The sequence below is a fragment of the Lepidochelys olivacea genome (assembly GCF_965140295.1).
Source record: "Lepidochelys olivacea isolate rLepOli2 genome assembly, chromosome: 8".
In the NCBI taxonomy this organism is placed as follows: Eukaryota; Metazoa; Chordata; order Testudines; family Cheloniidae; genus Lepidochelys; species Lepidochelys olivacea.
In genome coordinates, this window is record NC_140418.1 from 17,943,049 (window position 1) to 17,967,827 (window position 24,779).

Here is a 24,779-nt window from a genome sequence, read left to right on the forward strand (position 1 = left end):
AGAAGCTCCTGAGATATGTGTTGGATGTCGAAATCAAAATCTTGGAGAGCTAAACTCCACCGAAGAAGTTTTTTGTTAGTTTCCTTGATGGTGTGAAGCCACTTCAGTGCAGCATGGTCGGTTTGCAGGTGGAAACGCCGTCCCCAAACATATGGGCGTAGCTCTTCCAGAGCGTAGACAATGGCGTAACATTCTTTTTCAGTGACTGACCAGTTGCTTTCCCTCTCAGACAGTTTTTTGCTGAGAAACACTACAGAGTGGAATTCTTGATCAGGTCCTTTCTGCATTAAAACTGCTCCCACACCACGCTCGGACGCATCTGTGGCTACTAGGAACGGTTTGTCAAAGTCTGGGGCCCTTAGTACAGGGTCAGACATGAGTGTCGCTTTAAGCTTGTTAAAGGCCTTCTGACACTTGTCGGTCCACTGAACAGCATTTGGCTGGTTTCTTTTTGGTTAGGTCTGTCAGTGGGGCGGCGATTTGGCTGTAGTGCGGTACAAATCGTCTGTAATAACCGGCCAAGCCTAAGAAGGATTGAACCTGTTTCTTTGACTTTGGGACAGGCCACTTTTGGATAGCATCCACTTTGGCCTGTAGGGGGCTGATAGTTCCTTGACCCACCTGGTGTCCAAGGTAAGTCACTCTGTTTAGGCCTATTTGACACTTCTTAGCCTTAACAGTTAGTCCTGCCTCCCTTATGCGCTCAAGGACTTTGTGTAGGTGTTCCAGGTGGTCTGCCCAGGAATCAGAAAATATGGCCACATCGTCAAGGTAGGCGACTGCATATTCTCCTAATCCCGCTAGGAGACCATCTACAAAGTCTTTGGAAAGTGGCGGGTGCATTTCGCAGCCCGAAAGGGAGTACATTAAATTCATACAGCCCGAGATGTGTGATGAAGGCTGACCTTTCCTTGGCAGATTCATCTAGCGGTACCTGCCAGTACCCCTTGGTTAAGTCCAAGGTAGAGATGAACTGGGCCCGTCCCCGTTTCTCTAATAGTTCATCTGTGCGTGGCATTGGATAGTTGTCTGGGCGAGTTACAGCATTTAGCTTACGGTAGTCCACGCAAAAACGTATTTCCCCATCTGGTTTGGGAACTAGAACCACTGGAGATGCCCATGCACTTTCAGAGGGGCGGATTACACCCATCTGTAACATATCCTGGATCTCCCGGTCTATAGCAGTTTTAGCTTGAGGAGACACCCGGTAAGGTTGGACCCTAATTGGGTGAGCATTACCTGTGTCAATGGAGTGGTATGCCCGTTCAGTCAGTCCTGGGGTGGCTGAGAACGTTGGCGCGTAGCTAGTGCACAGCTCCTGGATCTGCTGTCGCTGCATACGCCCAAGGGTCATGGAGAGGTTCACCTCTTCCACACCACCACCACATTTCCCTTCGTAGTAGACACCTTCGGGCCACTCGGCGGCGTCTCCTCCGTGGGCTGTAAACTGACAAACCCTTAATTCTCTGGAATAAAAGGGCTTTAGAGAATTAATATGGTACACCTTAGGCTTTCGGTTGGAGGTGGGGAATGCTATGAGATAATTAACAGCTCCCAGGCGCTCCTGGACCGTGAATGGCCCTTCCCACGATGCTTCCATTTTATGGGCCTGGAGCGCCTTTAAGACCATGACCTGGTCTCCTACTTTGAAGGAACGCTCTCTGGCATGTTTATCATACCAGACTTTTTGCTCTTTTTGAGCATCCTGTAACTTTTCTCTAGCAAGAGCTAAAGAGGTTCAGAGGGTGTTTTGTAGGTTGGTTACAAAGTCCAGAATGTTAGTTCCTGGTAGTAGTAGTAGGCATGATCTGATGATTTATGATCATATCTGGCTTAGGTTTCTTATAGCATGGCTGCTCTGTCCCTCCAGCCCAGAGAACAGACAAAGGGAAAGTTTCTTTCCCAATTTTAAAAAGTTCTACCTTCCCATGGGCACCTGACCAAAAGAGCCAACTTTTTCCCCCTCTTTACCTGGGGGACTTTTTAACGCTTTACAGGTAAGGCGAGTAAACAACAGCTACCAATTTTACAGCTAACTGGCTGGCTGGCCATCTATCACAGCTGGCTATAGGATTTCTCCTTGTGTCCCTTTACTTCCTTTATCAATTTTCTACAATTCCTAGCTTCTGATTAATATTCATTACCATCAACTTCTTCTTTCTTCCATTTGCTATATATATATATATATATATTTTATAGCTAACTTCTCTTCCCCTCTAAGCCAAATCAATTCCTTTTTTAAACTATATAGCCTTCTTCCTCAACTGTTGATTTTTTGGCATCTAGTAAAGTTCTCTTAAACAATTCCTAGTTGTTCACATTTTTCTGATTAAATTCTCTCTCCCACTTATACAGTAACATAGCATTTACTGAGAACAACAGCAGAACAACAACATTTTGGGTTTTAGTCCATTTTAATGTTAATGAATTACAGAGGTGAGGTTTCCAACACAGTATTTACATCTCAATTGGCTAGTTCATTGAATAACTTTTTTCCTCCAGAAATTCACATTAATGACAGCATATTCACCTAACCATCTGTCATTGTTCTGACAGTGTAGACAGACTGGCAGAGTCCTCAAAAGACACACCAAGGGGGAAAAAAAGCTAGCCAATAGTTTACTTTTTCTGTCCAGAAATACCATGTGTAGACTTCAGAACAAAGAGGCACAGTGCCCAGGAAAGCAAAGCAAAGCATAGCCACCATGTGTTGAACCAGATACCTGTTGTAATTTAAAACCGGTACAGTAATTCATTTCACAATGTATCAGCCATTTGCCTGATCATGCCATTTTAAATGCTTTATTATTTACTTACAGTGGTGCCCAGTAGGTGCTAAAAGCTTTCCAAACTCAGGAAACTTGTGAGTTCCTCTGAGCATGAATTTACTTTGCAAGAAAAGAAAAATATGCATCACTTAGCGTAACTTTATCCATATGTATCTGAACAGAAACATCACCTTTGCTTTTGAGGGGAAGTATGGTATTGTAGGTAAGGCACTGGGCTAAGACTCAGGAAGATCTGGGCTCAATTCCCAGCTCCACTACAGACTTTCCTATTTGACCTTTGACAAGTCATTTAATCTCTTTATGTGCCACTTCCCAATCTGTAAAATGAGGACATAACTTCCTTACCCTCCCATGAGGTAAGATAATTAATGTTTGTGAGGCGCTCAGAGAATCATAGAGTTTAAGACCAGAAGGGACCATCATGATCATCTAGTTCGACCTCCTGGACATCACATGCCACAGAACCTCATCCACCCACTCCTGTAATAGACCCCAAACCTCTGGCTGAGTTACTGAAGTCCTCAAATCTTGATTTAAAGATTTCAAATTACAGAGAATCCATCATTTACACTAGTTTAAACCAGCAAGTGACCCATGCTGCAAAGAAAGGCGAAAAACCACCAGATTCTCTAACAATCTGACTTGGGGGGGGAAGGGGGGGGGGGAAGAGGGGCAGGAAATTCTTTCCTGACCCCAAATATAGAGAGCAGTTAGACCCTGAACATCTGGGCAAGACCCACTAGACACCTGGGAAAATTTTTCTGCATTGAGTCAAAGCCCTCCCCATCTAGTGCTCAGTCTCCAATGGCCAGAGATATTTGGTAATAGCAGTTGCAGAAGAGCCATATGCCCTTGTAATAAATCTCACCATACCATCCTCTCTATAAACTTATTACGCCCTGTTTTAAAACAAATTTAGGGTTTTTCCCCTCCACTGCTCCCCTTGGAAGGCTGTTCCAGAATTTCACTCTTCTGATGGTTAGAAACCTTCATTGAATTTCAAGCCTAAACTCATTGATGGCCAGTTTATATCCATTTGTTTTTGTGCCAACATTGGTCCTTAACTTAAATAATCCCTCTCCTTCCCTGCTGTTTATCCCTCTGATGTATTTATAGAGAGCAATCATATCTCCCCCTCTGCCTTCTTTTTTGTTAGGCTAAACAAGCTCCTTAAGTGTCCTCTGTAAAGTTCTCCATTTCGCTGATCATCCTAATAACCCTTTTCTGAACCTGTTCCAGTTTGAATTACTCTTTTAAAAATGGGAGACCACAGAATCTAGGTAGATTTGTAAGGACTTGGCTAGCAGGAAGAGCGTTTGGATAATGTATATAAAAAGGAACCCCAAAATGCTACAAGGCAGATTCAATCTAGATTGTAAGCTCCTTCGGGAAGGACTGTCTTTTGGATAGAATATAGCACAAAGATCTTGATCCATGACTGTGGCTCTTAGGCACTATGATAATACAAATAATAAATCATCTTGATCTCAGTCACTTTGGTATAAATCCACACAGTCTCTTGACTTGAGTAGAGCTAACGTTATTGTTAATTTAGGAGACTTGAGTGGTGCTACTCTGCATTTACACCAGCACAATGGAGATCAGAATCTGGCACCTAGTATTTAGCACTTTGGGGGGCTCTCTCTGGAGAGTAGCCATCCACTCTAAACACAGTAGTGACACCAAAGTTTCCTCTAGAATAGGCCACGGCAGAAAACATCCATCTGAAAGGAAGGGTTATTTTGTCACGTTGAAGCAACATCCACCCTTCCAAAGGATGTAGGTAGGTGACTTTGGGGAAGTCACGCAGTTCAGGAGAACTTCCATGTTGGGAGGGCATGTCGGGAGGGCCTTTAAACAAGTCCCACCTATGGAAACTTTAGGTGATGCAATTTTTATTTTTCTATCAGAACAGCCTAGTGTCTTTACATTTTAAATTCCTGGGGTGGTCACTTATCCTAGAGTTGCCAGCAAGGCACACTGTCATCAAAACCTGCTGGAAAAGCAGATCACAATTCATACTAGCAAGGGAAACTTTGCTTTTATTCATTGCTAGGATGCTATCCTTAACTAAATCACATTAAAGCAGATTACATAAATACAATCTAGCCAGAATATGCACAAGATGACTGAATAAGGTTTGGAATTCCATTCTTCTCTTTAGACTTTTAATGCCTTAAGGAATTTCAAGAATTTGCCCATGAAAACCAGCCTCTATTATTTTCTGTGGTCACAAAAAAAAGAAATCTGTTACAACAGGTTTCCGTCTAGATCTAGACTGAGATGGAGTCTCATTCTCAGAACATCTCCCACTTTAGGCCATAATGCACAATTTTGTTACTAATCAGGACCACTTACAATTCTCTTCACCATGCACTGCTTTCCTACTTATCTCCAGTAGCAGGTCTCTTACACAGATTTAAATAGGTCACCTCCAAAATGTTTTCAACTTTTCATCAGAACCCTTCACAGCCTCATTTTATTACAGTGCGCTTAACTCTGAACAGCTCATTCTTTGTATGATAGAAAAATCCACATGAAGGGACTTATGCAGACAAGCCATTTAAAGGAAAATTCCAGTGATCTCTGTCTACAGAAAACTACAGAAAACTTCTCTTATAGAAAGAAGTTATAATGCAATACTTAAAACCACCTGAGAATGTTTCAGAATCCCTGTTGATAAACTGGCCATTTATGCACTCACTAAGGACAGCCATTTTAATAAATGTGACAGGGAACACGGCTTATAGGCAAGTAAAACAAGATGAGCTGTAGCCAAAGGCGAAAGAACAGCATGTTAATTGCACAGATATAGATGTAGCTCTAACAAAAAACTTCCAGAAACAAACTGAACTTGCTTAAAAAGAGCTGTAAGTTCCCTGCGGTTCTCTGTGTCTGACTGCAACTCCAACGTTCTCCTCTAGACAGTAGCCTGACAATGCAGTCAATTCCCATGTTATTTTTTCATATGTAATACATATAACATAACATATAGGGCATTGTAATTAAATAATTATTGGTGACTTAATCACATTTGCAATGGATCAAGCGATTCATGACTATTTCATATTCCATTGCAGTTTTCCTCCCTTGCATTTCAGCATTACTGATGCTGAGTTACCATTTCAGTCCTAGAAGACCGGACAAAGCTACACAAGGAGGAACTAAAGAGGACAAGACAAAAGGAAAGTGGAATGGCATATTTTTTTAAACATCATTATTTCTACCAATTCCTTGGATATTTGAAACCAAAATTCTATTCCTTCAGCTTTAACTCTGGGTGAACTAGTTTGTTGTTACAGGATTACACACAGGTTCTCATTTGGGGGGCAGGAGGGGGGGGGGGGGAGGAGTTCAAAAGATGTATATGGACTTCGTAAATATAAAGCAACTATTTTGCATCCATTTTGACAGTTAAAGTGTTTTGAACATAATTACGACGACTTTTGCTTTGTAAAATAAAGAGAAAGTTTGATGCACTGAAGTTACCTAGTGATCTCATATAGCAAAGCCACTCCCAAGGAGAGTTACAGATTAATCTTACAGGAGCAACTGCCAGGTGGGAGTCAATCTTTAGAGCTCAGTGTTTATTGGTAAAGATGGGAAGTGGGGAAAAGGGGGTTTGAACATAAAATAAAATGCAAAAAAGAGGAGAACACAAATAGCCATCTGAGACTTCAGAATACCGAGGACTAGCCCCGTCTTCCAGTACGATTTCACTACTGGAGAAAGGGGAGCAATATCTCCTACAACGACACTAAACAGGGACAGTAGAGAAAGTGACTTGTTTCACAAAAGTTACTGTTAGACATAACATAGCATTTCAACAGAGGATACTGAAGTACTTTTGGAAGGCACAGTGACACTAGACAGACCAATCTATTCATCAGAATGTCCATTTCAGTGTAAGCAAAACAAATTAAGAAAAAAAGGTGGGTAGCCTACATGCAAAGTTTTTGATAAATAAACCAAGAATACACAATAAATACAAAGATGACACTTTCAAATTTTAGTATAGCCCAGGGATCTGCAACCTTTGGCACGTGGCCCGCCAGCGTAAGCCCTCTGGCGGGCCGGGCCAGTTTGTTTACCTGCTGCGTCCACAGGTTCAGCCAACTGTGGCTCCCACTGGCTGCAGTTCACTGTCCCAGGCCAATCAGGGCTGCAAGAAGCGGCAGCCAGCACATCCCTCGGCCCACGCCGCTTCCCACAGCCCCCATTGGCCTGGAGCGGCGAACTGCAGCCAATGGGAGCCGCGATTGGCCGAACGTGCGGACGCGGCAGGTAAACAAACCAGCCTGGCCCGCCATGGGGCTTACCCGGGTGGGCCACGTGCCAAAGGTTGCCAATCCCTGATATAGCCCTATAGCAAAATGCTGTAGAGCGGTTCAAAGTTGTGTTCATTGAGTATTTCCGAGCAATGCAGCCTTTGGACTGCCCACCAAAAAAATGGCTCCACCAGAAAAAGAGCTATCTACTTATTTGGTCTTAATATATTAGATAGATAGGATAAATATAAAGAAGGAAAGGAGTCGTCGTCAAATTTCTTATATTTGTGACATTTCATATTTTCTGGATGAAAACAAACAGCTACTTACAAATGTGGCTGGTAAGCTTTGGTTACATGTTGAGCTGGAACCTCCACATAGCAAGTTGCGCATTTAAGTGGAAGGTACAGAAAGTGAAGACAGGACAAAACGTACAAGTTAACCCCAATACTGCTAAGAAGCCACCTTATTCCTCAGAAGCAGGGGAGATTGTATGTAATCTCATGTCTCAGACATTTTTGCCCTAAGTCAACATGCTAGGTGCTGAACAAACGTTTAGGAACAGACAGCTCCATAAGAGTGCACAGTCCAACTTAAAGACAAGACTGAACAAACAAGTTCAAAACAGACAGAGGGGTTTAGGCAAGGAAGACAAGGTCAACAGTGATAGGAACACTTGGCTAAATTAATTCACAGGTTCTGAGTATTTCTATACTTAAAAAAAAAAAAAACCACCCCCCAAAAGACTACCTATTCCCCCCTTCCGGGGGAAAAAACAAACATCAATGAAACTCAGTAATGCCAGCTGGCGACATGGTGGCATTATCCACTGGCAATTTACTATAGGTGGGACTACATGCAATGGGCTTGAGGATTACTACTACTCAGTATAGCAGAATAAATATAGTTTACCCTTACCTGTATCCACATATACCCTCTGCTCATGTTTAAGTGCAACCACTTTATGTTCAATGCCGCATACAGCTTGTATAGTCATAACCTTAAATATTACATTAAGGGAACAGCAGCATGGGCAGGCTCATCATGAGCACAACATGACACGTTGAGCAGAGAAAAACACACACAGGTCCAAAATCCTCGAAGGTTAAGTGTTTTATCATAGTAACACGCACACTCCAGTGCTTCTTGTAGAGCTCGTACATTAACGCATCATTAAAATTCTTTTATTTCCTTTGTATAAGTTCTCCACTTATTCAAATGCAAATTCCACCATGCCCATCCTACACAAAGCTGAAACTCATTCAGACAAGATCTTGCCTTTAGATTTTTCTATTTCACAGGCTGGGAATTGTTAAAACATAATGTAAGATCTACTTTCCTGATTTCTGCACAATATCCTATGGCAGCAGAGTGCAGCAATCATTCAGGCTTGCCTTTTCTGTTTCTGGCTTATGAGAAACAAATGGATCATGTTGAAGCTGGGTTACTTCCTCAACTTCAGCCTCTAGTTTCAAGGCCTCCCATTTTAATGCCTGATTCAAGAGGGAATGGCTTCTATACTGAAGACTGACAGGACCAAACTATAGCTACCTTGTATTTACAATGTAGTCTTCATGGCAATCTTCTTGTTCCCCAAATGTGGGATGCATTATGGATACAGCTACAAACTACTTTTCTAGGAAACTTGGGAAACCTCAATGCAGGATCACAGGCCCCAGGACACTTACCAATCACAAGAATGGTGTAGAAAGGACAAGAAGTTTGTCTTCTGATAGCAAAGTTCTCTTCCCACCCCATATTCAGTATGCTCACATTTGCAAGGAACTGACTTTATTTAGGCTAAAGATAGGGCCCTTCCTAAATGTCTTTACAATTTTCAGCAGTAACATGGGCTGTACCAAAATACCATTGTATGTTTCACAGAGAACACAAAAAAGGCAAATAAAATAAATAAATAAGCAAGCAATACTTGCATTGCACAATAAGAGTGAAACAAGATGGAACAGTGTTAACGTAAGGGACAAATTTCAAGTGGTCATTAGTAGAGATGAGACCAAGCCAAGACAACTTAGAAAAAAAGGACTTGAACGTTCCCAACATCTGAAGGTGTTTGGGTGCAGAGATTTCCTTTCGGCCCATCTCTAGTTACCAGCTCAGAAGACAAAGTGGAAAACATTTTAGGGCTTCATGACTTCCTTGGCCAACTAGATTGGGTATAATAGACTAATATATTTATTCTCACACACACACACACACACACACACACACACACACACACAGACACCCAGTATTCACATGCAGGCGCTCAACCTTACCAATTTGGATTTTCCAAGCTTTCCCTGAAGACAGATTCTTCACTTAGAGATGCATATTGTGTCCAGGTAAGGCAATGAGACTTCATAACCATATTTCTTTCCTGCATATTAAGCCAAGATTCTTCCTCCAAGTAGATGTCAGACACTTTTAAGACACTGACCTGCCAAGTGTAAGGATTATAACATTCAAAACTCAGTATTTTGAGACCAAACACTTTCACATATTTAGAATTTATTTTTATCCTTGTATACTAAAACTGAGGATTAACACTGAGACTGAAGGTACATCAGCTGCAGCCAGTTTTTAATGATACACATTGACCTTAATAGATGGCGGTGAGGTCATGCAAACGTTCAAAGATTTATGCAAACTGCTCAGTCCCCAGCCAGACTTCCTGGATTGCTAAATGCCAAATAAATGATCTAGCTACATCATGTTTCATTTCTAACTTGTTATAGCCTATTTAAAATGATGGATTCTAATAGGGCTCATTCACAGACTATGGCATGCAAAACACAATCAGCTAAAACTAAGATGTGCAGCACAAACCTACGTCTGTACCCTCCTGCTTCTGGGCTGCTCTGGCCCCCCGAAATAAGTAGCTCCTCAGGGGTAAGTTAAGTTACAGCCGTCTGTTCCCAGCTGCCTATGGGCAGCAGCACTACCCAGAATCCTCACAAAGCTGTATATTGTGTCTCCACCCCCAACACACCCCTCCTGCCCAATCATGCTCTCTACCATGAGGTTTCAAGGGATCATCAGAAGTCAGCTTATGTCTGTCTTTCTCTATTCCTACAGTGGGAGAATTCTTCCTCAGCCAGACCTGATGCTTTTAGAACTCATTCACTCTGCTCTCTCCCTTGCATCCAGTGCACAAAGGACAGAACAAAGATGAGAATCGCACCCTTGAATCATTTTAAGTTCTGTCTGGTATACGGAAGTTTACTTTTTCCTGTGTGGAAGAAGGATGTAGAATAAAAACACAGATGTAATGGGCATAAATGCTCTCATACTAACTATAAGAAAAGTTACAAGCTGTTAATAAAATTAAAGCTAATTTTCATCAACTGAAATGTAATTGAAACAAGGTGGGTGAGGTTATATCTTTTATTGGACCAACTCCTGCTGGCGAGTGAGACAAGCTTTTGAGCTACACAGGAAGAGATGTGTATAGCTCGAAAGCATGCCTCTCTCACAACAGAAGTAGTGGGTCCAATAAAAAGATATTACCTCACCCACCTCCTCTCTCGAGCATCACAACAGCACTGCATACAAATTTAAGTGAGAGCTCTCTCTCATTACTGCAGTGCAATAAGAGATTCCTTAGATCACCTACATGGAATTAGCTACATCTATATTTCTAGGAATGTCGAAGGAGTGTAGGAATGGGGTGGGGTTGAAGTGACATTGCCGTGTTATAAATGTTGGTTTTGATTGTGACACAAGTGTCTTGGAGCAATCAAATTGATTTTCTTTGCAAGACAGCTTATTTTTTGCTACTTATGCTCTTTGTATTCTTTATTTGCATTACTTTCAGCCAATTACTGAAAACAGCCAATGAAATATTCTCAAGAACTAACTCAAAGCGTTTGGATGGCAAAACACTTCCATGCCGTGTTCATTTTTCCACCAAAGGTTTTTATTGGCATTTAAACAAAAATCCATGGCAGCATTTCTAGAGTGGTAGGTTTTGTAAGAGACTGCAGAAGTGCCGACCTCAAGTATTTCACTTGAATTTTGGTTTCTGAACCTTCAGGGTACACTTTGGTCACATTTTCAAGATTCTCTCTTCTACCAAGAGGGCTAGAAACAAAAGCTAACATTTTCAAGTAATCACAAGACTCTTAAGAGCTGAGCTTTATAAAAAAAGAAAATATCACAAGAGAGCTGGCAACATTAAAGATGTTTCTACAAAACCTATTATTTGGGGTAACATCTCTTTAAAACCCTCAGTTCACACAATCACATCATTTTATAAAACATGTATACAATTATTCAAAATCACTTTAGTAATAGCCACACAGATATATTCCAAGGTCTTCCAGTAACCTGCTTCCATAAAAGGACAGCAGCTTGCTTTAAGAGGTTTCAATAAGAGAGAAAACAATTTGAAACTGCTGAAGGATTCATCTTGACTATTTTACAGGTACACGAGAGATGCCACCACCCATATCTTACTCTGTGCAAGACTGAAGTTTTGTCCTTCCTAACCAAGTGTAAGACTCATTTATACAGAGCCTTTTCATTATTTTTCAAAGAAAAAAAAGTTTTAAGCTTTCTTCTCACTAAAAAGTTAATGGGAAATCTGGTCTTTTCATGTAAATTGCATCACAAGCCTGTATCAGGATTGTTGTTAGGTTGGGGTTTTTTTCTTTGTTTCTCTTTTTAAGTATCACTATAAAAAAATAAAATAAAACAAAACATAATCCAAAGCCAAGTTTAACCTGGATTTAAAGTAATTACCTTTCTTAAGATTTCTGGAATTACATTCTGACATGTTGCAATTCTCCTTCTGTAAATAATCCCTGTGGACAAATCTGATCATAAAAAAATAAAAAAAAGTAAAAAAAAATAAATAAGACATATTGAAGAGCTAGCCTGGAAAATGTTGCCTTTTATCAATAAAAATAAAGTATCTGGAGATTTAGCAAGAGAATGAAACTGTAGGCAGGAAGGCTGGCAAACTAATGATGCATTAGACTGTTTTTTTATTCATTATTATTATTATTATTTAGAGTAACCACGGTATTCCTTCTCCTTTGCCAGACAAAGTGGTAAACAAGAAGGATGATGACAATCTGGGCTCAGTCTCATTAGGAGGGTATCTGTGCCCATCACTACACTCTAGTACCCCCTACCAACCAGAGAACAGATGGTATTTTACAAACATTTTTTTGGCATTTATACTAGTATTTGTAAAGGGCAAAGCACACACAGCCAAACTCAGCCCTCACATAAGAGGGCATGAAAGCACTGAAGTCAGAGCTGGATTTGGAACACAGCAGCAAAGGAGTTCATTTTCAGTGGCACTATTTTGTTGATGATCTGGGAACAGAGAAAAGTAGAGTGCAAGTATTTTAGTCTGTATGGACTGTTTAGCAGTCAGTCCATGCCTGGACCAAAAACTTTGCTTTCCACTTGCTTCATTCCTCCACTTAATATTCTCAAATATATCCTACCGGCACACAGAATACACTCCTCCCTCTTACTGCATTTGAGGTCTACAGCAAGCTCTTCTGACTACTCATTTATTTTTATATTGAATTGGGCCCCCTGACAAGGACAAAGCAATCTATTAAAAATCAAATGATAGTTATTTAGCATCACCAAAAACGTGACTGGCTTTCAGGATCTCTTTGCATTTTAATATTTAATGAACCAGACCATGTACAGAAACCTCAGTATGCTGCAAAAGGAGACGCCAACTGGCAGACGGCCCAGTTTAACGAGAGCTCTCAGTGATAAAAGACTGTCTTCTCAAAAAGTTTATCTGGTGGGATCTGTGGGCTGTGAAAGGGCTCTGATGGTACATTGGGTAAATATTAAATAGGAGGTGCTTACATGGCATATACACCAGTATTTCCCACGAAAAGGGCTGCTTAGTGCATACTGGTACAATTTTGCTCTCAAAATACACTTTGGCTGATATCAGTGCAAGTGTTCCATTGTCTCTATGCAGGGGGAGCTCAGCGATACCACACTTGTACAGACAAAGCAGAATACTGTAATTAAGACCCACCATGTAGATCTATTTTAAATACTTACATGGCCATTTTACAGATTGGGAATTGAGGCCCAGAGAGACTAAGTGATTTGCCCAAGGTCACACTGGAAGCCTGTGGCAGAGTAGGGAACGGATCGCACATCTCCTAGGCACCAGGCTCACCACTGGACCATCCTTCCTCTCAATGTGAGGCTGGAGTTTAGCCCTACATGATGATATTTCCATTTGACTGAAAATGGTATCAAAATGAATACACTTCCTTTGTTTGTATCTCTTCCCCAGCAAGTCATCATACTAACCTGGGAGACAGCGGCTCTCTCTATTAGAGCACTCGTGAGCAGCTTGGGCCAGAAGGTGAAGTACAGAAGTTGAGAACTTGAGCACATTTCCAAGAGCAGAAACAGATTATTGTTTCAGCACAAAAACACTTTTGTATGGATGTTTATTCCCCCGTATTTTAAAATAAAATTGCTTAAGTGTACATACATTGTATATCAGCCAGTGTGCTTAACTGGCAATTTTCCAGTGTGCCTACCAGTAAATCTCTTTTAAATTACAAATACAAACACTATCTACCCATTAACAGCAGCAAAGGCATCAGTCTTACCAAAATTCTGCCACCTGTGCAAGTGTCTCTTTTCCAGACAGTGTCACGAATGTTTGGCAGCTGGAGAAATCTAAACGCTTTACACTATTTTAGAAGTTCTAGTGGTTAAAGCAACTGGGGTGGGAATCAGGCTTCAATTTCTGACTCTGCCAGTGTCTTATTATAGAATATTGGGTCACTGAACCTCTGTTTCCCCATCTTTAAACCAAAGGAATCAAATGCCTGTTGATTTGGATCACTTAGAGCTAATCTCCATGGACTTCAGTGGGCTTTAGAAATTCACTGAGATAGCTACAGATGGGAGTCATTACAGAAATGGAATGGACCTATACACTTAAAGAAAGTCGTACAAGGAGAATAGAAGCATAACTTGCCTAACACCCTCTGAATTACCTCCCAATGTAAAACGAGAGGTGTAAATAAATTGTAAGCTCTTTGGGGCAGAGGCTGTCTTTTTGTTCTGTGTTTATACAGCACCTAGTACAATGGGGTCCTGGGTCCATATCCGCAGCATTACTGAAACACAATAATAATTATACCACCACCACGAATAGGTAGCTTACCTGTTTTCTCTTCCATGGTTTTTATAGCTGTGACATGTTTATCCATGGGACTGGGATACTAGATAAAAAAAAACGTACAGTGTAAACATCACTATATTTGTCACTTGGGTAAGAGAAAATTGCCAACGCTCAGTTGTGAAATCAATAAGCATTTTCATGGTTCTCTCAATGGAGAAAAAGAGCAGGCTTGTGTCAAGAGTGTGCAGTATCCAGTGTCCATTTAGATTAGCTAAAACATTTGCTAAGAGGAGAAATTAAAAATATTTTTAAAATTTACATTTCATTTATTGTGGTGAGGAGGTTTGCTTAGCTTTCAAAAAACACCCAACGTTCAGTCTTACTACAGAACGCTCATATTATTAAACAGAGATTTTAAAGCCTGAGCCAGCATACAGAATACCCTCAAAGCAGAAACAGAATAAGATTGACCTGTATGACATGATTCTAACGGACCACGGCTTGCAGAAGTGCCACAGCTCCATGAGTCAAATTCATCCCTAAGGAGCTACACTAGTAATAATTTGGACCTTGTTTCCTGCAGTACACTACCTGTAAATGCTGCTGAGCATGCTTACAATACAGTTCATAGCCCGAAGTTATGCAGCAAGGTGCAGGAAAGCTGGTTTACAGTGGCATCTGCAAAGCCAAATACTGTATGTGAGCTTTTTCTGTCCTGCAACATCTTTAAGATTTCTTCTAGAAAGGAAGATGTCACTTCATCCTGTTATGTACTGGTGGGTGTGCACATCCCTCTGCTCCAGCGGTTGGCTTGAAGAGAGGCTAATGGAACTACCACTACTGCCTGCGGCTGCTAAGGAAAATCTCCTTTAGCTCAAGTAGCAGAGTCATTTCAGAGCTGAAGAAATGAGACTCCAGCTCTGACTCCCCAAGACAGCGTGTGCAAGAATTATGTAGAAATTGTATCAAATGTCTGAAATATATGAACTCTGTAATAAGGAATGTTTTATGTAGAGAAACAGAGGCAAGGGATAAGTAAGTCATTTAGGACTCCCTATTGGCAGAGAGCTTGAGACGGTGAAAAGAACTATATTACCCATTGCTAAAAGCAAGCAACCTTCACATGAATGGATGCTGACATCAAAAACAAAAAGCAAAGATAAATCATTGCAATCCAACATGACTCAAAAGTAACTGGACTAATACAAATCCCAGATTAGTACTGAGAAAATACTGAACGCCAGATAAAGATTAACATTAGACAAAAAAATATGAAGAGTGAAAGGAGGTGGGAAAATTATATCTTAAGACTAAATGAGTTAAGGTAATGCAGTGATTACCGGTAACAGATGTTACAGCATCCTGCTTTAAAGTAACCAGGAATTCTGGAGGAAAAAAGGGACAAAAATTCCGGAAGAGGATAATTGATTCATCCTGCAGTACCACTACAATTATTTTTGTTGCTGGGAATAAAAGTTGGATTTAAAAAAGGAGTCTGTAGACTCCTATTATGTAGTTAAATCAGAGGCTTCTATGCAACATGCTGCTTTGAAATGGCACAAGTAGTTGTAGAATTACATTATCAATGTAACTTACACTCTGTAAGGCCCAATTGTGTGAAACAAAAAGCCATTTACATAAATCTTTCACTAAATAGCAGACTCTATTACCCAAGTATTTAAAACAGAAACAGACTCAATTTCCTACACAGCAGAGTATAAGAAATGGTGTTAAGAGCCTATAAGCAGATGGAATGGTTCGGCGAGCGTAGCAGTCACAACAAAATATACTTAAAAGCCTTGGGGGAAGAATGTGGTTGGCTTAGGTTTTCTGAGGATCTTCAAGTACAACAGCAGCAGAGATCAAAAATCTCACTCTGGCTATTTCCTCAGCCCTGGAGTGACTTTGTGGGGCAACTGCCTACCCTCAAGGCATTGGTCCCCACCACTGCAGGTATGGAGGTTCCAGCCCTCCCCTTGGAGTCTCTGATTAACCAGAGAGCTCTTGCCCTTGAGCATGAGTGCAAGGGAAAGGGGAAGCTGTGCTGGAGTCAACTTTCCAGCATGCCAGCAATCAGGCAGGGCCTGTGCACCTGATCACTACAACCATTTAAACAAACATTATCTCCTTGTTGCGAGCTATTGCTAAATACCATAAAATAATGGACAAGACCCAGCTTGCTCTCTCTAGTCATATTTTACTTCCAAAAACCAACCAACCAACCCACCCAACACCATTAGAAGAACATGAAGGATGCAAATTCAAAAAAAAAAATCAAAGTGCCAGAATTAACGTTGTCAACCTTAATTCTGCCTCTTGTGCATATCCATTATGATACAGTCTTTAGTCACATTTTTCTTCCTTCCTCCCGACCCCTAGCTCCTGCCTCCTCCCTTTTCGTGCCTATGTACTTCCCACCTCCTCTATTCCAACCATCAGCTCCTCTTCTTCTCCCACTCCCCCGCCTCCAGTCCCCACTCCTCTCCTTCCCTGCCATCCTCGCATTTCTCATTCCACTGCCTGGACCCAGCAGGCAAGGCACTGAGAGCACTGCAGAGACAGATTCTTTACTTCCATTTCCCAAGCATGGTGCTCCAGTGGCCTGCAGCAGCCAACAAGAGCAATTATAGGGAAAGTCTGGCTCAATCTCTGCATCCTCCTGGATGGAGCATGCTCAGTACAGACAGAATCTTCAGGAGTGATGATCAGCCAACATGGTTGGAGTTAGAAAATGTTCATGGTTATACAGGTGAGATATGTTTGCTATGGGTGATGAAAGGGAAATAGTCATTCAATTGTCCATATTCAGTGCCTGTTCTCATCTTTGACTTGACTGCTAGTGCCTTGGTTTTCTGGTGGTAGGATTACAGTGCAGCAACTTTAATTCCAAGTTAAAAAATTTGGGTTGAAATCATATGTATAAAGCATGACTGTTTTCTTTATCTCTACCCTGCTTTGAGCAGGGGGTTGGACTAGATGACCTCCTGAGGTCCCTTCCAACCCTGAGATTCTATGATCACTGTCCCTGTGAAATGATTTGATGCCATCTTGTGGTCAATTCTAGAAAGGCATTGAATCAGTCCAGTCCATAGTACTTTTATTGAGGCCAGAATGGGAGGGTGCAGAAGAGACAGAAGTGAATTTCAGGAGATAAAAAAATTGGCAGAGGCAGGATAATTTGCACATATTGCTACTTGGTTTCCTGACAAAATGAGGTGGGGAGAAATGTAATGAGACTGCTGATATCTTTCACCCCCATCCTTTAAAGTAGTTCTCAGTACTTAAAACTGAGGATTGCTAAGATTTCATTTAAACAATCATTTTAAAAGGGTAAGAGACAGCAAATGGATGCAGCACTATCAAGGGGCTGGAGCAAGGACCTAGAGAGAAGAAACCCGGGTTCTATTTCTCTCACTGGCTTTGTGCTTGGCCAATGAACTTTAGTATCTCAGTTTAGGCATAATATTTACCCATCTTTGTAAAACACTGAGATCTGAACCTGAAATACACCATAGAAACCTCAAAGTATATTTGGTGGGGAGGGGTGTTTGGGTACTGGGGGACAGTAATTAATAAATACTATTCCTGCCTGAAAAGTAAATACATGATTCGTTGTTATGGTGGCCGACTGACTTGAAGTCTAAACTCACTTTTAAAAACTGACTAAAGTAGTTTCATATTCTACAATTGCCCTAGAGTTCCTCTGTCAATTTGTATGGTTTTACAGACAGGTTTTCCTATTTTAAAACATGGTTTAGCCCTCTATTGCTGTGTGAAAGGCGCAAAGAAATAATGAGAGAAATTAACTGATTAGGTAGGAGAAACAGTGAAACTGACTTTCACAAGCTGTCAAATACAAATGCACACTGGGGGTGGGGAGAAGACTTTAAAAATGAAATTTTTATCTCCAATTATTCTTTAGGTGTCAGTGAGGCTCCAGGAAGATCTACGAGTCCAGTTTGTAGAACTGGAGCCACAGATATGATAGCATATAATGCTATTTATGCTGTAGTTCAAGTGTGAAAGCCAGCACAAATTCATTCACCATTTCCAATAAACAAACTGGACACAGACTCATAGGACTGGAAAGGACCTCACAGGTCATCTAGTTCAGTCCCCTGCACTCCTGGCAGGATTAAGTATTATCTAGACCATCCCTGACAGGTGTTTGGAGATTTTTAAGAGTGGGTTAGACAATGATGAGTTGTACTGGTGATTATCCTTTTTGGTTATTTATTGAAAACAATTAATTCATTTCTCGTTTTGTAGAATGCCAACAATGTATAATGATTGCATAACTCTTAACTCCTAATGTTCTGTCTTTCTGTAAATCCAGTGACTTTAACAAACAAAATCGCAAGAATTAATGTATACCCTTTTCAAATAGGACTTCCATTTAGAAACTAAAAGAAAAAACGCACACTTTGTTGTCCCTTTAAAGCCAAAGCAATTTGAAATAAATGATCCTAAATAACAAAGTAAACTGAATAAAGTGCATAAAAATAAGTTATGGAATTAAGGGGTATATTCTAACCACAATGCTACTTGCTGGGAGTTATTTGTGGGGAGAATAGACTCCTCCGAGTGTTTAGCTGCAGAGAGGAATCAATGAAGCTTACATGTAATGGTATATATAAAAATAAAAAGTATTTCAAAGCAAGAAAGAGTTGATTTTACATGCAAGATCAAATGGAGCTCAAATAAATCAAAATGGCAACATCAAAGGCTGGCAAAAATAAAAATAAATATATATTCTGACTGATTCTCCTTTGTTATCCCACAGAAATGAAACACCGACATTGCCAAATCAGCTCAACCTTTTCAGGCTTCACAAGTGTTTTTGCGAATACATTTTTATATATCATTTTTTGTAAAAGGTCTAGCAAACCCCCGGCACATCAAGTAATCTGTGATCATCAGTCACTACATAAGCCTTTTCACATATGGATATGTTTATTTTAGTCACACCATTGTCACACTTGAACTAAATGTTTGCTTTATGGGGCAGCTGCTGAGTTGGCATCTGTGCCCACTCAAGCCACCAAAGCAGTGGAAAAATTGTTATTAATTGTATCACCATATTCCTAAGACCTTACAATCTAAGTAGCACAGCATTTGCACTACTTTGGATAGCCACGTAGCAGAGTCCAGGCACATTACTGATGCCTTCACAGCAGCTACCCACAGAGCACCAATCAGAGAGGAATAAGCACAGTCAGTGGACTTGTACATAGTTTCAGTTCTCCACTGGAAGGAAGCAGAGAATTGTGCACGCTACCACTGCCCTACACCACAGCAGACAGCCATGCCCCTAAAGCATAAGATGGAGCTGCCATTTCGTTCCATGTGCTTCTAGGCTTTGCTCCAATTCCAAAGTTTGGACCCAGGGCTTTGAGGTGATCTTTCAGAGGTAAAATACTATGTGCCATGCTATTTCATTCACATGCAAGGACAATATGTATTAATGTCTGCAGAGGGAAAAGGTTGTCATACATTTCTCTTTGGTCACTGGATCTTAGGTTGATCATGATCCAATCCCACAAATTGAGTATGTTTTGAGAAGAAGCAGCTTGAATTTGAATTTTGCTTTTGTGACCCAGTTTTTTGGTCATGTAGAACCACTGTCTTGCATTATTGAGGTATGCAAAAATAGAGAGAAAAAACAATTTGACCTCTTGGGTAGGTTAAAGGTCATTTGTATAATCAACCCGAGATACCATATTCAAGTGCTTATACATGCACTACAGTCCATGAATGCTTAGAACACAGCAACACATGCTATGATTTTCAGAAGGGCTAACGGGAGGGAGGCTCCCTACATTCATTAAAAGGCAATGGGAGTTCAGTGCCTTAGGCATGGAAGCCCCCTTGACAAATCACAGCTGTAATAGCTTTGTAAGTAAGTAAGTTTAGTTTCATTTCCTCACCCTATGTTAAAGGCAACACAAAAACATCAAAGCAGTAAAATGTTTTATTTGCACAGTATAAAAGGGGGAGGAGGGAAAAAAAGAAAAGAGGAAAATCTACTTGAACTATGGGATTTATGAAGCTAACTATAACTCAAGTTATTTCTTTAACTGGATTAAATTCCTAATTAAAAATAAGGAATGCAGTACCACATTGTCACATTTAAAAGAGGATTATTTTAACCTTTCTGCTCTATGCCTTTGGCTGCCATAGTTAGGCTCACTCTTTACCTCCAGTGGTCTTTCCTCTGAAGTCATGTAGATGTATACTACAGAATATTATTTTGATTTGCAATGCGTCTGTGGCTCAAATCCTTAACGAGAAATAATGCTAACAATGCCTCTTTTCTGACCCTGAATTGTCATGCAACTAAAATCAACGCCGGACCGCGTCCATCTTTTCTACGTTTGTGGCAGTGGTGCAAGTACGGTGGTTAGATATTTATAGCCAGTACTGTGTATTGGAAGGACACAGGAGGAGCAGAAGGTGGGGCCGCCAGGTGACCCCATGCCAGCAGCTCCTCTGTACTGCCCCCAGCCCTTCCTGTACAGCAGCCTTGCCAGAGGACAGGGTTGGGGCAGGGCTGGGGGTGGTACAGCCACACCGGATGAGCTGCCGGAGCAGGGCTGCCCAGCAGTCCCACATTCTGCTCCTTTTGCTGCTTCAGTTCCAGAGAGTCCTGCGGTTCAGAAGTCTCCAGTGCAGCGGGAGGAGGACAGAGCCTACTTTCCCCCACCCCTCAGGTAATGAATCATGGGGAGGGGAGGGGAGAGCATGGGGACCCCAGGCTGGAGCTGGGGTCATATGGGGGCGGGGGGGAGGTCACATACCCCCCCTTTAAGTCCCTCCCATGAGTGCAGCGTACCGGTAAGAAATGAGTTCACTGGTTTGTAGTGAACGTTCGTATATATTGTAGATAGTGGAGCAAATAATTAAGCAAAAATCAATCACTCAATCTGCAAACACCTAGAAGAAAATACAGTGATAAACAACAGTCAGCATGGATTTGTCAAGAATACTGTCAAACCAGTCTGATAGCTTTCTTTGACAGGGTAACAAGCCTTGTGGATTGGGGGCGGGGGGAGGGAGCGGTAGATGTGGTATATCTTGACTGTAGTAAGGCTTTTGATACTGACTCACATGACCGCCTCATAAACAAAACTAGGGAAATGCAAACTAGATGAAGCTAGTATAAGGTGGGTGCATAACTGGTTTGAAAATTGTTCCCAGAGAGTAGTTATCAGGGGTTCACAGTCATGCTGGAAGGGCATAACAAGTGGGGTCCTGCAGGAATCAGTTCTGGGTCCGGTTCTGTTCAATATTTTCCATCAATGATTTAGATAATGGCATAGAGAGTACACTTCTGAAGTTTGCAGATGATACCAACCTGGGAGGGGTTGCAAGGGCTTTGGAGGATAGGATTAAAATTCAAAATGATCTGGACAAACTGGAGAAATGGTCTGAAGTAAATCAGATGAAATTCAATAAGGACAAATGCAAAGTACTCCACTTAGGAAGGAACAATCAATTAGTTACACACATACAAGATGGGAAATGACTGCCTAAGAAGGAGTACTGCGGAAGGGATCTGGGGGGTTATAGTGGATCACAAGCTAAATACGAGTCAACAGTGTAATGCTGTTGCAAAAAAAAGCAACCGTCATTCAGGGAATATATTAGCAGGAGTGTTGTAAGCAAGACACGAGAAGTAATTCTTCCACTCTACTCCATACTGATTAGGCCTCAACTGGAGTATTGTGTCCAGTTCTGGGCACCACATTTCAGGAAAGATATGGACAAACTGGAGATAGTCCAGAGAAGAGCAACAAAAATGATTAAAGGTCTAGAAAACATGACTTATGAGGGAAGATTGAAAAAAATTGGGTTTGTTCAGTCTGGAGAAGAGAAGACTGAGAGGGGACATGATAACAGCTTTCAAGTACATAAAAGGAGGAGGGAGAAGAATTGTTCTTCTTAACCCCTGAGGATAGGGCAAGAAGCAATGGGCTTAAATTGCAGCAAGGGCAGTTTAGGTTAGACATTAGGAAAATCTTCCTGTCAGAGTGGTTAAGCACTGGAATAAATTGCCTAGGGGGGGTTGTGGAATCTCCATCATTGGGGATTTTAAGATCAGGTTGGACAAACACCTGTCAGGGATGGTCTAGATAATACTTAGTCCTGCCTTGAATGCAGGGGACTGGACTAGATGACCTCTCGAGGTCCCTTCCATTCTAGGATTTCAAAGCACGTCCCATTCTGATTAGTTAACTGTTATGCATCATTCTAAAATGCAAAAGTTATTAAATATGTCTATTTGAGCTTGCCAGCCTTACAGATCAAGAGTACAGGAACTGGGACAATATATTATTTTTTCTAACTTTGCAGAGGGTCATGAGTGAGCACTGGGTGGTTTTTTTGTTTGTTTGTTTTTGTGTTAAGGAACAGCTGTGGAAGATTAATAGAACAGAAGAGAAAGACAGACTGCACACTGCACTTCTGTCTGCACTTGCTGTTCAACAATGTGACATGGAGGTTTTTGAGAAAGAGACTGTGGAATAATATTGAAAAGTTTAACATAACCAAAAATGGCTTGTACGGGGTTTCAGATTACAGCATGAAACCACTGCAGTGAATCCGTGCAATTTAGTATTGAGCCATAACATTTGGTCAATAAAAATACAAAACATGACCATGTTTTTTATAGGCCCTTATTCACATATACAATCAGGGATTCCCTGGTGAACTACACAGGATGAAACCCTGACCCCATTTAAGTCAATGGCCAAATTCCCATTGACTTGAATAGGGCCAGGAGATCCCCCATGAGTTTTCAAAACAAAAAGGAACCACATTATTTCTTGAAAGGAGAGCAATAACACTCACCCTAACAACCCTAAGGTTATAAGATTTTTAAAGAGGTGGCAGAACCCTTAATAAAAATAAAAAACCCAACCTAGAAGTAGACATCCTCTGTTCCTGGGGACACAGGACACCAGCAGCTTTAGAAAGGACGTCTTTATTTAATGAGTAGCGCAGCCCACTCTTGATTCAGATAGCAGAAAGCGATCTTGGTCCCTCCCTTTTCTGCAGTTGACGGTGCATGGACTGACAGTTGTGCCAGCACAGAACCCTATGAGCTCTGACAGGACTTCACAGGGCCACAGCAAGTTGCACATGGTCTGTCAATTATCAGATTGGACTTTGGAGCCATGCAGTTTGATAGTTTTCACAGCACTACCTCGATCATAGTAAGATTTTTGCTTTAAGGGCACACACGCACAGATTTCCGTTTCTCCTCAGGAATGATGTTTTTCTTGAGGACACTGCAGCTGCTCTCTTCTGATGAGTCCCAAGGGACATGCAAGTTACTGTTTCAGCCAATTCAGACCAAAATGTATGAACCCAAGCCTGGCTTTCGTGAGAGTTTGCATTTTAGAAAGCAATTTGCAGAACATCCTCCACTCTACTTCTTATCATTGTAAGATGTTCTGAAGAAACAAACAGCATTATTTGTGACTGGAGTCATGGAGATGCCCTGTGCTACACAGCTGTTTCTCTACTGTCAATGTCATGTTAATGTTTAAAGCATATGTTGCAAAAAACAAAATATTGTGGGCACTGCTCTGGATTTTCCCTTTGTTCTTATAAGAAAAGAGCCACTGTTTGAGGGCAATGAAACCAGGATCAGCATATTACACAAAGATTACAATTCAGCCCCAAAAAGTCATTTTAGTCAAAGGAAAAACAACAAGCAAAAGAAGAGTTTGGATGCACACTCAGGAACTTATCCCTAGTCTCTGTTTGCCAGAAACTGGGAATGGATTACTTGATGATTACCAATTCTGTTCATTCCCTCTAAAGCAGTGCTACTCAAAGTGGTGGTCCGCGGACTGGTGCCAGTCCGCGAGCCATCGGCTGCCAGTCTGCGCACACATTGGAAAAAAAAAATTGCCGGTCCCCCACATCAGATAGCTTGAGAAGCACTGCTCTAAAGCACCTGGCATCGGCCACTGTCAGAAGACAGGATACTGGGTTAATGGATCTTTGTTCTCACCCAGTATGGCCATTTTTAGGTGTACAAGAGTGTAACATGCAGAAGGGAAATTTACTAGGATGCAACATGGCCAAGCCCAGCTCTAACAATGAGACATCATTTACCTCCATTTGAACACCACCTTTAATTGTTTAAAATTATTTCACTTTTAGAAATCTACTTCCCATAGTAATATGTAGTTTTTGCACTACTATCATTTTGAACAACTGAGAGAGTAACCAGTTTCATATCTCTGGTGTAAAAGACTAACTGCAACACTAGGTTTATGGGTTCTCTAGGAGGATGTCTACAGCCAAAGAAAATGATTTCACTATTATTTATTCATATCATAGCATGGAAACATTTCTACTGACTTTTGTTTTTAAAGAAAATCCAAAGTCTGGGCCCACTCACTTCAATAGTGTCCCTTTAAGAACACAGATATTTAAGGGCCCAATCCTGAAAAAGCAGTCTGTCAACAGAACCCTGTGCTCACAGAGTTCCTCTGACTTCATTCTGCTCAGAGCAGTGGGATGCCCATGCGTATGCACTTGCAGGAGTGCAGACTAGGTTATAAAGTAAATGGGGTTGGT

General features: G+C 41.2%; 1 protein-coding gene across 2 annotated transcripts in view; it reads right to left on the reverse strand.

Moving 5' to 3' along the window:
- The window catches only part of PRELID2 (PRELI domain containing 2), a 41,994-nt gene that overhangs the window by 14,957 nt on the left and 2,258 nt on the right, over window positions 1–24,779 (reverse strand). For both annotated transcript variants that reach the window (XM_084637678.1, XM_084637679.1), the window contains exons 2-4: window positions 14,229–14,286; window positions 11,798–11,871; window positions 9,334–9,494 (exon numbers count right to left, since the gene is read on the reverse strand). In XM_084637678.1, the coding sequence (XP_084493804.1) occupies window positions 9,334–9,494; window positions 11,798–11,871; window positions 14,229–14,286 (293 nt within the window). The remainder of the gene's footprint in view (window positions 1–9,333; window positions 9,495–11,797; window positions 11,872–14,228; window positions 14,287–24,779) is intronic.